This window comes from Triticum aestivum, chromosome 6B (assembly GCF_018294505.1).
Source record: "Triticum aestivum cultivar Chinese Spring chromosome 6B, IWGSC CS RefSeq v2.1, whole genome shotgun sequence".
In the NCBI taxonomy this organism is placed as follows: Eukaryota; Viridiplantae; Streptophyta; class Magnoliopsida; order Poales; family Poaceae; genus Triticum; species Triticum aestivum.
The window spans coordinates 589,520,340-589,534,024 of NC_057810.1; the positions used below are offsets into that span (position 1 = coordinate 589,520,340).

At 50.6% G+C, this 13,685-nt stretch overlaps 1 protein-coding gene across 2 annotated transcripts; it reads right to left on the bottom strand.

Moving 5' to 3' along the window:
• Positions 1–9,008: 9,008 nt before the first annotated feature.
• Positions 9,009–12,038, bottom strand: LOC123138189 (probable trehalose-phosphate phosphatase 4). Of its 2 annotated transcripts, none has more exons than XM_044558114.1 (9): positions 11,556–12,038; positions 11,295–11,435; positions 11,090–11,161; positions 10,812–10,889; positions 10,659–10,712; positions 10,422–10,523; positions 10,190–10,267; positions 10,007–10,076; positions 9,009–9,832 (listed from the first exon to the last, which is right to left on the bottom strand). In XM_044558114.1, exons 1-9 carry the CDS (start codon positions 11,820–11,822, stop codon positions 9,591–9,593), a joined length of 1,104 nt encoding a protein of 367 aa, XP_044414049.1. In that variant the 5' UTR covers positions 11,823–12,038; the 3' UTR covers positions 9,009–9,590. The 2 variants fall into 2 exon arrangements, with proteins under 2 accessions (XP_044414049.1, XP_044414048.1); XM_044558113.1 differs by having other exon boundaries at positions 10,007–10,112.
• Between the last annotated feature and the right edge of the window lie 1,647 nt (positions 12,039–13,685).

Below are 13,685 nucleotides of genomic sequence, written 5' to 3' on the forward strand. Positions count from 1 at the left end.
ACATGATCATCTCATACATCAAATACATTTCATCATGTCTTTGGCCATATCATATCACAACATACCATGCAAAAACAAGTTAGACATCCTTTAATTGTTGTTGCATGTTTTACGTGGCTGCTATGGGTATCTAGCAAGAATGATTCTTACCTACGCAAAGCCATAAGGTGATATGCAAGTTGCTATTTAACCTTCTACAAGGACCGCCTTTGTCAAATCCGATTCAACTAATGTGGGAGAGACAGACACCCGCCAGCCATCTTTATGCAACAAAGTCACATGTCTGTCGATGGAACCGGTCTCATGTACGTGGACATGTAAAGTTGCACCGGGCCGCTTCATCCCACAATACCGCCGAATCAGGAAAATACCAAGGAAGGAAGCAATTGAATATGAACACCCGCAAACTCCTTTGTGTTCTACCCGTGATGTCATCTACGCATAGACCTAGCTCACGATGCCACTTTTAGGGAACGTTGCATGGGAAACAAAAAATTTCCTACGGTCACCAAGATCCAATCTAGGAGATGACCGTCTACGAGAGGAGAGATTGGATCTACATACCCTTGTAGAGCGCTAAGCGGAAGCGTTAAGAAACGCGGTTGATGTAGTCGAACGTCTTCGCGATCCAATTACGGCCCGTCCCGCAAACTCCAATCCAAGTGCCGAACGAATGGCACCTCCATGTTCAACACACATACGGCTTGATGACGCCTTCACTTCATCGATCCAGCGAGTGATGGTGAAGTAGTAGCTCGAGTCCTCCGGTAGCACGACGACGTGGTGGCGGTGGTGGTGGTGGAATCTCAGGAGAGCTTCGCTAAGCGCTTCAGAGAGGAAGAGGGCTATGAGGGAGAGGAGGGGCAGCGCCGTGGCGTGGAAGTGTGCGACTACCCTCTCTCTACCTCTCTCTCTCTCTCTATATATAGAAGGAAGGGGGAGAGGGGCGCCCCTAGTGGATCCCATCTAGGGCCGGCGGCCACAACAGGGAAACCCTAGATGGGTTTTCCCCCTAGGAGACTTGGCCCCCAAGCCAAAGTGGTGGGCAGCCCTAGGGGGCGCCCCCACCCCTCCTGGTTACATGAGATGGGGTGAGGGGGGTGCTCAGCCATTTAGTGGGCTGGTGTGCCCCCTCTTCTAGGCCCATGAGGCCCCCAACACTTGTTGAGGCCCCCGAAACCTCTTTCGGTCATGCTGGTCATCACCCGGTACCCCCGGAACAATTCCGGACTTCAATACCCTTCATCCAATATATCAATCTTCACCTCCGGGCCATTCTGGAGTTCCTCGCTATGTCCGGGATCTCATCTGGGACTCCAAACAAACTCCGGTAACCACCATAATGACTAAACTATATTTATATCGTCACCAAACGTTAAGTGTGTAGACCCTGTGGGTTCCAGAACTATGCAGACATGACCGAGACACCTTTACGGTCAATAACCAATAGCGAGACCTGGATGCCCATATTGGTTCCTATATATTCTACGAAGATCTTATCGGTCGAACCTCGATGTCAAGGATTCAGCTAATCCCGTATGTAGTTTCCTTTGTCTATCATTATGTTACTTGCCCGAGATTCGATCGTCAGTATCTCCATACCTAGTTCAATCTCGTTACCGGCAAGTCTCTTTACTCGTTCCGTAATACAAGATCCCGTGACTAACTCATTGGTCACATGGCTTGCAAGCTCATTGTGTTGCTGTATTACCGAGTGGGCCTTGAGATACCTCTCCGTCATACGTAGTGACAAATCCCAGTCTTGATCCTTGCCAACTCAACAGACATCCTCGGAGATACCTGTAGAGCACCTGTATAGTCACCCAGTTACATTGCGACGTTTGGTACACATAAGGTACTCCTACGATGTCAGTGAGTTGCATGATCTCATGGTCATAGGAACATATACTTGACATGCAGAAAACAATAGCAATAAACTTGACACGATCATATGCTACGTTCATACTTTGGGTCTTGTCCATCACATCATTCCCTAATGATGTGATCCCGTTATCAAATGACAACTCATGTCCATGGCTAGGAAACCATAGTCATCTTTGATCAACGAGCTAGTCCGGTAGAGGCTTACTAGGGACATGTTGTTGTCTATGTATCCACACATGTATTTGAGTTTTCGGTCAATACAATTATAGCATGGATAATAAATGATTATCATGAACAAGGAAATATAATAATAACCACTTTATTATTGCCTCTAGGGCATATTTCCAACACTGACAGGCCCGTGTTTTTTTAGCCTAAGTTGGAGGGTTTTCCATATAAAAATACAGGTGTTCATCTCTGCTAATTTTTTGCTGCTGTTATGTGTGATTTCGCTTGGCATGCACCATACACCTCTGAGACGGATGTTTGAAGTGCATCGCGGCGCTGGAGAAACTGAAGACAAGTATTAAGTTTTGTCTAGGAAAACTTACTCCAGATATGCAGCTGCATATGTTTCCTTCCATGATTGAGCAACAACCCGTGAGTTAATTAGTATATAGAGGGCGGTGCTAAAGTTACTATATTTTCGCTTCAGTGTTTCAGATCATCATTAAGCGTGTGCTAGTTTCCAATAGTCACCAACAGAGATTACAATTGCATGTTTTTCCAATATCTCTTCGCAAAAAAAAAAAGGAAGCCAATATCAACAACTCATGTGACCTGTCCACTACACATGATCGTGCAGTAGGGAAAATTCTTTTTAAACGACACCCCACATGACTTTGGGTGTGTACTATAAGAAAAATGGTCGATTGTACACCAGAATCCTATCTATATTTGGGCGATTAGCTAGGAAGCAGAAACTAGGGCAAGACAAGCACACAGGTAGGACTCGGGCGGGTACCATCAGGCGGAGGCACGTACTGTACGCACAATTATCAGCTAGGATGGCTCATCAGATGGATAAACCTGTGGAGTAGTCACATGCATGCTAATGCTACGGCCCCTATGGCGAGCCAACACGTACGCGCGTCGATCTGTGCGAGCACGCCGCCCCTATCTGCGCGCGCGCATAAACAAATTCACACGACGAATCTTCACGTACGCACGGCGCGCGCACAACCGATCGCGTTGGAGAGACAACCGGATCACGCACATGCTCGCGCGCATGCAGCCTGCCGGCCGTGCTCGTCGCCCATCGAGTTTACTAGCTAGACTACCAGTCAATGAGTCAACCGCTTAAGTTTACGAGTATACGACGCGAAGATCTCCCAGGAAAAGAACAGGCAAGAGGGTGAGCGACCCATCATGCAACCCTGGCTGCTCGTGCTCGGCTCAGAGAAAACCACCGGTACGCCCCGGCAAACCGCGGCCGGCGTCCGACCTTACCACCTCGTGGTTGGGGCGGCGGACGCATCAGTCACGGTCAGGTGCCCACCCGCAGCCGCCACGGCCGAGACGACACGTACGAGTCGACCGTGTGGAGGCCCCCGCCGGCGACACGCCACGCGTCGGCGTACGTACGTGACGACCGACCGTGTCCTCCCCATGCCGCGCGGCCGCTAGCTTTTGGACCCGGCCGGCCAGCCAGCACCGCGCGCCGGGGCCTAGCCTAATAAGCCGATCGATCGGTGGTCGACCCGACGTCCGTGTCGACTCTCTCCTAGCTTTCCCCCGCGCGCGGAAAAAGCCATGCATGCGATGCGATGCGATGCGAGGCCCCTGCATGCAGGCCGCGGCCACATGCGATGCGAGCGCGCGACACATCTGACGCCGCACGGCCCCCCTCCCAACCAAAAGCTGCGCTCCCGCGCGTGAGTTCAGGGCCGGCACGCCGGCGCCAAAGCCGCGGGCACAGTAGTTGTCGTCAACTCAAGCCCATGCACGCCGCTGCCACTTTTCTTCCTTTCTTTCTCCGGTAGATGGACAGTTCGAGAGGCTTGGGACAAAATTACTGTTCTGACCCTTAAGGCAAACTAAATCCCGATTTGACCTCGTTCTGAAAAAAATTTCGTTTCTGACCTTTTCTGGTGACGCCAAGGTCCCTGGCGTCTGGGTTACGAAGCAGACGCCGGGGTCCCTGGCGTCTGGCCCCTGACCCGCACTGCCCGCCTGCCCGCCTGGTCCCTGGCGTCTGGGTTACGAAGCAGACGCCAGGGGCCAGACGCCAGGGACCCCGGCGTCTGCTTCGTAACCCAGACGCCAGGGACCTTGGCGTCACCAGAAAAGGTCAGAAACGAAAAAAAATTCGGAACGAGGTCAAATCGGGATTTAGTTTGCCTTAAGAGTCAGAACAGTAATTTTGTCCAGAGGCTTGCAAGCAACGCACGCACGAGAGGAACCAATGCAAACGCACGCGCGTGGTAATTTTATACCACTAGCCAAAGCCAACTATAATAATCCACGCATCATTTCATCTAGGTTCGATACACTATCCACTATCACTCTTGCATATATGCAAGATTTGATCTATGCATGCTATGCTACATTGCCACGTACAGTGGGGCTAGCTTGCTATAGCTAGCTAGCTAACCGGTATGGAGTATCAACTTATGCAAGGCTATAGACCGGGGCCGAGCCTGGGTTTGTACGTTTGCCAAAGCTTTTGGAGCAAGTTGGTAGCATAAGCTAGTATAGTAGTAATGCAGAAGGCTGCCGGCACGCGAGCATGGGGATAAAAAGATCTGGCATTGGCGGGAACACCTGGCTACGTACGTAGATTAGGTCCATCATTGGCAGCCACTAGATTCTCGGGCGCTGTGCTTGCATTGCATGCATTCTTGCCTACTGTACTTCTTCCGTCCGGGTTTATTGGCTAACAAATGACCTTCGTATTATGTGTAAAACTTTGACCGTAGATTTGGCTAACAAATTATAACTTGTATGTCACAAAACTTATATTGTTGGATTCATATTTGAAAGAGATTTTCAATAATGTTATTTTTAAGGTATATAACTTGTTTTTTGATAGTTAAATCAGAGGTTAAATTTTGATTCAAACTAGAGGAGGACTAATAAACCAGGACAGAGTTAGTAGGTTGAGTTGAAGCTCAAGGAAGCAATGGACTGACTCGTCAAGCGTAACTCAACCCGATTACTCGAACGTACTACTACTGCCAGGCGCGAGGGCCAGGCGGCATATGCACCAATAATGAGGGCCATCTAGGGTTAGTTATTTTTATACGGGGATTAGGCACCCACCAATCATGAGCTATAAAGCACAGTGGACTCTGCAGCTTTCCACATAGGAAAGGAGGCAAATTTACTGTGAGCTGGGGGGACACTTGTCAAATGTCTCTAGTCTATATAGACTTAGCCCGCAGGTGTTGCTGCAGAGAAGAGAAAAAGCACCGTGCCTTTAATGGATTCCAACTCCCTTCTCAACCATCAGATTCCTTTACACATAATTTGTGCCTCGATCGCCAGTCACCACCCTCCTTTTGATCTACCTAAAAAAGGCATATTAGTAGTAGTAGGGCAGTATCACTCAAACATAAATTGCTCCTTTTTCTCGACTCCCTTTGTTCTCGTCTGTGATCTTGCTTTCAACCCTTTTTCTTGCCAACAAGATCTTACTTCCACACTCCAACTCCATTGTGGAATTGAAACGTTGCAAAAGGATACTAGTAGCAACACAAACAACACATGTAAATTAACCTCCGAAGTGTGGAAATTAATAATTATTCCCTCTGTAATAGTGATCTAAACGCACTTACTCAACTCCACTATAGTTTTTTTTTTTGCATGGAACTCCGCTACAGTTGACAAGCTCACTCAACTACCGAAGCAGTCCATGTAATTAACCAGCTGGCGTAGGCGTAGTGCAACAATATATACTGAAGCTTGTGAAACTATATAGCGTGCTGGTGCCCATGATATGAAGTGTACTACAAGATTGTTTAATTAGGCGAATAGCAGCAGGCAGGCAGGTACTACCGGGTAGAGATCTCTCCTCTCCACCTGGGAGCCATGTGGGGCTCGCCGATGTCCCTCCGTTCAAGGGCAGCAGCCAGCTTTCTCCTCCAAGGCCTTTGGCGCGCGTAAAATATACGTCCACGCAAAGCAGCTTGGATCCGTATAAACTAGCATTGTTTCCCTGCACCCTATAATGGTTGCATCCCGTATTCTATTGGCGCCGATCCTCCCTCTTGTTAACTTAGCCGTGGGGTTTTGGGCTAAATGGGGGATCTCAATGTGTTTATGTGGGTTTAGTAGTGGCATGTTGGCTTGGGTTGTAGTGTAGGAACATAGGAAACAGCGTGGGCAGTTAGCTGTATACCTCGTGATCAGTCGTGGATCGATCATCATGCATGCGCGCAGGGACCTGAGATTAGTCGCTCTTTGGGCATTTTCTGTTACTCCCACCGCTTGCATTTTCTTCTTCTTTTTTGCTATATAGGTAGCTTTTTTGGACATCATGCTCCATATATATATATATATATATATATATATATATATATATATATATATATATATATATATATATATATAGGGAAAATGCATCCTACTACCGGGTGTAGTTACTCCCACTTGTGTTTCATACGTTTTAGGTAGTATCTATCATATTAGAGAGTATGTAGGCGTAGTATATAGGATATAAGAATGTTTATGTGGTATACATGCTACTTTTTTGGTAGTATGTATCATATTTTGTGAATACTCTTTTTCGCGTACAAATATGTACGTATTTCACAAATACAATAAACCATGAGCTCACTTGCAATTTTTTCACATGACTCACTTTGAAGTATCTTAGATATAGTATATGAACATACTAAAAATAATAAAGTATAGTATGTACTAACACATGATAGTATATGAGAAATGGGTGTATCTACACCCGGTAGTAGGATGCATTTTCCCTATATATATATATATATATATATATATATATATATATATATATATATATATATATATATATATATATATATATATATATATAGCTAGCTGCAGGGAGAGATAAGATGGTGACAGCGCAGTAACAATGGCTCGGTCATATGTATGATGAACACGAGACCGAAAACGCCATATGCATACGCATCAACATCGCCGTCGCAATGCAGCAGCTCTCCTCGCTGTCGTCGGTGCAGGATACCAGCAGCAGTAGCCAGTAGCATATTTTATCACCTGCTGGTCTTAGAGCAGCTAGGAAAATACACTTGTGCTCCTGAGCCGAGCCAATGGGGTGCATCCTCCCAATTATTAAGGCAAAAATAAGACATAGTAAAGTACGACTGACGAGGCCACTCGGAACAGCTTTTCTTAGGATCAAAGGCGGGGGTCCAAACCCTACTGCCACAGTGCCACTATACCCTTGAGCTAGCTGCTGTGACCATCAAAGACTGCAGATCGAGCACGATGGGTTTCTGCGGCTCGTTCGATGGGAGGGAGAGGGGATGCGTAGGTGCTTTCTGGTTGGCTGCGGTGACCGCGGGCTTGATAGCGATGCAGTATTCAATTCCAAGTGTTTCGATCGGTTGTTGGTGGATGTTTCTAGCTACAGTAGTATCAGATGCGCTGAACTGCCAACTGAATTTCATTTAAAAACGCAAAAAAGATGCAGACCACAGTGGCGGCCAACCATAAACTGCATCCATCAGAATGTATATGTAGAGCAGTAACCACTAATGGCCTTGCTGGCTCCAGCAGCACTACTGTATAGTACTCTATTGTGTGCAGAGTCACTGATACAGTCATATATGTATGTACTATGTGCTACGCATGCATGCAGGAGGACAAACAGGTGAGGAACCCTACAAATAATATCAGCCGAGACCCAGACCCAGAGAAGGCGCATTATTGTGCGCGTCCGATTGGCAGTGCTTCGATTTGCAGCTGCATTTGCTCCTTTGGTGTCATAGAAACCTTCTTTTGGGGCAGGGAAAAAAAGTTGATGGATGCCTGTCAGTAACACCGCGCCAATGATATGCCGGCGGTCCCCAACAGTCAACTCTCTTGGCTTTGCATCCATATGATTTCCTATACTAATAAAAAGGCAAACATTTCGAGCAGCAGCAGTAGTCCTAGCTAGCGGCCCTTTTCAGCGCCAGAACATGAGCTATAGTGCTCTGGAAATGTACTATACGGCCGTGCGGCCACATAAGAATATGCACCGAATCATTGTGCATGAGGAATCATCTGGGCAGGGAGCAGCTAGCTAGAGGATGGCTTCATCACTGACTTAAGTGATTGATTAATCATGATTGAGCTATACTAATGAGTGATCGCCCAAGGCGAGTTGCGGCCTAATCAAGTCCACAAGCTACAGGGATTGTTAATTAGGGATGCGCTTAATAGCGTGCCAGGTTACCGGCCAATCTGATCATCTCTAGAACTTGCCCTGAATATTCAAAGATGCATTCATGGTGTATACAATACTCGCGTGCACACTGTCACTGAGCAGCAAGCAGCAAAGCTAAGCTGCTAGGTAGCCAGGACCACAGCATCGGCGTGCATGGCTGGACGAGCCGGCCGGCCGGCCGCCTATGGTTTGTCCCGATCACGGAATCATGGACGAATCCACAGCACGAGTTTGTATATGTGGCTGCGTGTAGATCTCATCATCTGATACACAGTACTTGTATAGTATTTATAGCACAAATGACCATCTTTATTCGCTGTTCCCGTAGTACAGTACAATACAGGCTGAAAAAACAAACACAAGCTCTCCCCTGCTAGCTAGCTGTACAGTAGCATCACGAGCTCGCACAAGCAATGCGGTTATGCGCGGCCACTAAGCACGGCTGGCAGCTTGACACGAATCAGGAGCCATATTGGAAAAGTATTCTACGAGATTAACCGGAGCCGCCTGTCGCGGTAAGAAGCGGCAGGTGATCCTGCAGGGAGATCACGCAACTGGCCCTTCACATGCCTCCTGGAGAGGGTGTTGTACGCTGTACGGTGCAACCTTTCTTTTTCTTACCGTTCGCTCATGGTCACATCTATCAGTGTACGTACGTATGTGTGTAGACGTGTAGTTTATATCTTTACCGCAGCGAACGAACGAGATCATATTCAAAGCGAGAGATTAGACAAGCTGACACCCATGCATGCACATGATGTAGTAGGAAATAATCACTGTTAACTGATTCCATTACTGCATTTTACATAGACGACAATTGAACGCTGGACAGAGGGCGATCCTAGCTAGTTACATGGGTGAATAACACGGAGAACCTTCTTTCTCGTCAAGGCCGGCCGGGTCTGGGAACGGCAGGTAGCTTTGCATGTGCCTTCCGAGCCCGTGGGACAAAAAACAACAAGGGAGTACAGTAGAGTACTAGTAGACCAGCAGTAGTGGCTAGGTAGACACGGTCGGTCGGTCACTGTGTTATATGCATGGTAGCTGCTGCAGCCCCCAGCACAAGGCGTGCTGTTCGGGAGCAAGCGAGCGAGCGAGCTGCGTGGGCCTCCGATCGTTTTCCACGGGGGCTCGACCGAAGAACATGCACGTAACCACCGCAGGGTCCGCTCCGGAGGCCACCAGAGAACCATCAGAGAAAACTTGGGCGGGGTGGGGTGGGGTGGGGGTGGGGTAGTGTTGGCATGACGGGACACCGATCGCGACGAGCTGGATTGACCGGTGGTCGACCCGACCGGCGTCTTGGATCTGTGCTAGGCTATAGCTGGTGGGCCGGCCGGGGTTACACCCGCGGCCGGACCATGGGCGGCGCCGACGACCTCCGCTTCCAGTCCACCAGCCGGAGCAGGAACTCCATGACCTCCGCCGGGTCCTGCAGCGAGTAGGACGCGCTGGTCTCCTTGGCGCACTTGGACACCAGGATCCCCACGCCCTGGCCCCTCTTCCTCAGCACCTTGAAGGCGTCCTCGTCGGTGCGGTCGTCGCCGATGTACACCGGCAGGACGTCGCTGCAGCTGGCGAATCCTGGAGAGATGGGGCAGGGTGTCTGTCAGCGCACGGTTTCTTTTAAAAAATTTACGAAACGACAGTGGTGTGAAACGCAAGTGAACAGAAAGAAACCGGGACCGAAAACGACTGTCGTGACACTGACACGAACGGAAGATATATAAGTATGTGGAGTCGTCGTTGCGTGCGTACCTAGCGATTCAAGCAAGAACTCCAGCGCCTTGCCCTTGTCCCACATAATGCTGGGCCGGAGCTCGAAGACCTGTAAACAAATGGAGGTTCCGATCTTGATCAAGATCTTCACGAGGGAAAGGTCAACTAATGCTGTGGTCATGGCCGAGTTCATCGGCAGCAAGGCATTAAACAATAACTCACCTTCCTCCCTTGGGTGAGCTTCAGCATGGGGTAGTCCTTGATCACGGCCTTGACCTGCTCAGCCAAGAAGTTCCATCTCTGCATGCAGGGGAGGAGAGTGGTTAGTTCAGACTTCAGACGAGACGACGATCGAGGACGGATGGTAACTAAACTAACCGCACATGATGCGGCATGCCTGTTAATTAAGTGGCGAAGTGGTTGGGTTTCCCAAGGTAGAGTAAGGCTCGCCTACCTTTTCATCCACACATCTGAAGTGGACGGACAGGCAGAACTTGTTGTTCTCCACCTTGGCTCCAGGTGTGGACTTCGTCTTTTCCACAAGCACCTTGTACACCTGACAAAAATGTGATTCACCATCATTAGCTAGCCTCCTCGTGCACCACCGGCTAGATAAACACGAATGGACATGTGTTCTTCTCCTCATTTGTAAGGTAAATTGATTCAAGTGGCTGCTAGTGTAATTAAGTACCTCATCGATCATGGGGAGGAACTCGCTTGCAGGTTGGCACAGCACAGACTCCGGCTGCAGATTGGCATGAGGTGAGATTAATCAAAAGGGTTAATTAAGGATCGTCGTAGAGAGTAGATGTTATATACGGCGATGAAGGGGGAATGGGCATACATTGGAGCCTGGCCCCTTGATGTCCATGCCGTGGCTGCCGGCGTAGTACAGCTCGGAGAGGCCGACGAAGTTGTGCACCTGCACCGCCGCGAGAACAAAGCCAGAGTTCAATCATCACGCGCACTCACGGGCTAGTCGCTTGATTCGGCAGAGAGAGAGAGAGAGAGAGAGAGAGAGAGAGAGAGAGAGAGAGAGAGAGAGAGAGAGAGAGAGAGAGAGAGAGAGAGAGAGAGAGAGACAGAGAGAGAGAGAGAGGTGAAGTGGCCCGGGGAATGTACCTTGTCGCGGCACCGCCCGCTCACGATCGCCGTCGGGAAGTGCTTGGCAACGTCGCGCACCGCCTCCCTCATCTGCACAAATACAGCACCACGAGGCCGGGGAGACGACATCGATCAGCAAACATAGCCTTGGTTTTATTTTTCTTTCAGGCTGGCCGGACGGCCGTGGAAACGTTGTATGTTGCAGGGGCGGGGAGTGACTTACCGCGTCGCTCATGTAGGCGGCGTCGGGGTTGGCGACGATGGGCGAGAGGGTGCCGTCGTAGTCCAGGAACATGACGATCTTCTTCCCCTTGGACGCGCTGGCGATTTGCTCGAACTTGCCTAGCGCCGACGGGTGCTTCCTCTGCTCAGAGCACAAGAGAACCAAAGAAAGGTTAGAATCACCACCGGCCTGGAGGCAACAGCCATGCACCGTGAAAAAACGACGCGCGCCGTGGAGGCAGGAGGGATGAGCAGGACTGACCATCCAGGCCGTGAGCTCGTCGACGTCGGTGCCGGGGCGGGAGCGGGTGGGCGAGGCGGCGCGCATGGCCTCGAGCTCGGCCCATGTGCAGTTCGCGGAGCGCGAGGCGGCGGCGGCGAGGTCGCGGTACGTCTGCCGCATGGACATGGCTCCGGCGCTGGCGGCGCTGCGGCACGCGAAGAGGCCCGCGGCGCCGGAGCCCGGCATGGCCGCCCCACCCGCCCCAATGCCCATCTCCGAAACAACCACGTCCTGGCTCGTCGTCATGTCACTCGGCGCGCTGCGCACGGCCAAACAAGCAAGCCCGGCCGGAGAACCAGCTGAGAGCTCGTGTAACGTACGCGAAGCCCGCAAGCTCCCGGTCTCGTTCCAACGCCAAGCTCCGGCGAGACGGCGCACGGGCACAGGCAGCTGGCCTTCAGGGGGTGCGCGCGTGCGTTCGTGCGCGGTGCGTGTGTGTGTGTGTGGTAGCTTCTCAGAGCTTAAGGTGGGTGGAACCGGAGTGGGATAAGCGCGGGTACTTATAGCTCGAGGGGCGGGCGCGGTAGGGGCACGTGGGGCCTGCCCGTGGGATCCCATGCGGAGCCTACGTGTGGCGCCGCCTGCCCGACGATCGTTCTCCATGCCGTGGAAAGGTCCGTGTGCGCCGGGTCCATGGTGGTTTTCGTGCTTTCCTCACATGCGCAGCCGAGGCCTGTGCCGTCGTTGGGCCAAAAGAGGCAACGGGAGTCTTTTTGGCACCAAAATTGTGAAGTGTACGTGTACGCAAAGTGAAGGGAGAATCTTTGAACTAGCATGTTATATCATCGACACGCAGTTTAGGCCGATTTTTGGAAAGCAGAAGGCGTCCATGATTGATGCAGTGAAGGTTGGTGAAATTTCGACACGGGTGACAGTAAAAAGAAGGGATATAAAGGTTGGGAAATCGTAATCTGATTACGGGCCCCGGGCCCGCTGTAACCAAACACGGGACAGAAAATCCACGGCTACAAGTTTTTAAAATTTTATATTTTTACACATGTAGGGCTAATTAAGTTTCTATCTAATTGTTTTGTTAGGGCATACGCAAAAACTAACTTGTGTATTTTTTTAGTATTAGTGCAAATGTAGATGCTCACATACGCTCATCCCTATGAACTCAACACGTACTGTCGGATTTCGTGTTCCGCAAACCCTTCAGAGGTTCGAACACTCGGGTGCGTGTGGAGATCTCAACCTACCCAGCCTGCCTACTCGCGATCCTCACAGCCTAGCGCGTGAGCTCAAAGAGACAGAGAGACACAACAGTTTATCCTGGTTCGGGCCACCTTGCGGTGTAATACCCTACTCCAGCCTTTTGGTGGATTGCCTCGAGGGGCTGAGGATGAACTAGTACAGTGGATGAACAGCCTCAAGAGATGAGGTGTTCTTGAGCTCGGGTGAGCTGGTGAAGGAGGAATGGCTTCGCTCCGTTCGGATCCGTCCTCTTCTTTGGTGGTGGCTAAGTCCTATTTATAGTGGCTTGTTCCTCTTCCGAAATATTGGCGGAAAGAGATCCCACAACGGGAAGATTTGAAGGGGGACAAGAAGTACACCCTATTCTGACTAAACTGGTCTTCGCCTGCAAAAGCCTCTGGTCGTGACGCTGCGGTGGGCTCGGCGATGACATTTGTCCTGCCGTCCTGGCGGTCTTGGTCTTGTTGCACCACAATAGAAACCATTAGCTGATCCTTCGGGACTCTGCACCTGCTGCTTGCCTCCTTTACACCAAAGAGGAAACTGGTACTCTGCGCTCGATGGCGCCCGCCTAGCCTTGGTCGTCATGGCCCACGTCAGCTGAGCCTCGTGAGGTGCACCTTGCATAGAAGTCTCTGCTCCTCGGGAGCCAGCCTGAGGAGGTTGATCCCCTTAGAGGTCTTGGTGTCGTCCGCCTCGCAAGGGTCTTGAGCTGCTGCTGCTGAAGCTGGGCCGTACCAGGCCGTCGATGGAGCCACGCAGTGGGCCGTAGGCATGCAAGTCTGGGTACCCCCATATACAAAACGCCGACAGTAGCCCCCGGGCCCAAGGCGCGCTCGGACTTGGCTTCTAGGTGAAGCCAAGGGGCAAGTGCGGAGCGCCGCGGGCCCTAACCGCCTGCGGCCTTGAACGAGT

Coding starts and splice junctions, on each gene's coding strand:
- LOC123138189 (XM_044558113.1), bottom strand. CDS start 11,822: ATGACGACGAGCCAGGACGTGGTTGTTTCGGAGATGGGCATTGGGGCG. Junction 10,890..11,089: donor GCGGGCGGTGCCGCGACAAG/GTACATTCCCCG, acceptor GCGGCGGTGCAG/GTGCACAACTTCGTCGGCCT. Junction 10,268..10,421: donor TCAGATGTGTGGATGAAAAG/GTAGGCGAGCCT, acceptor CCCTGCATGCAG/AGATGGAACTTCTTGGCTGA.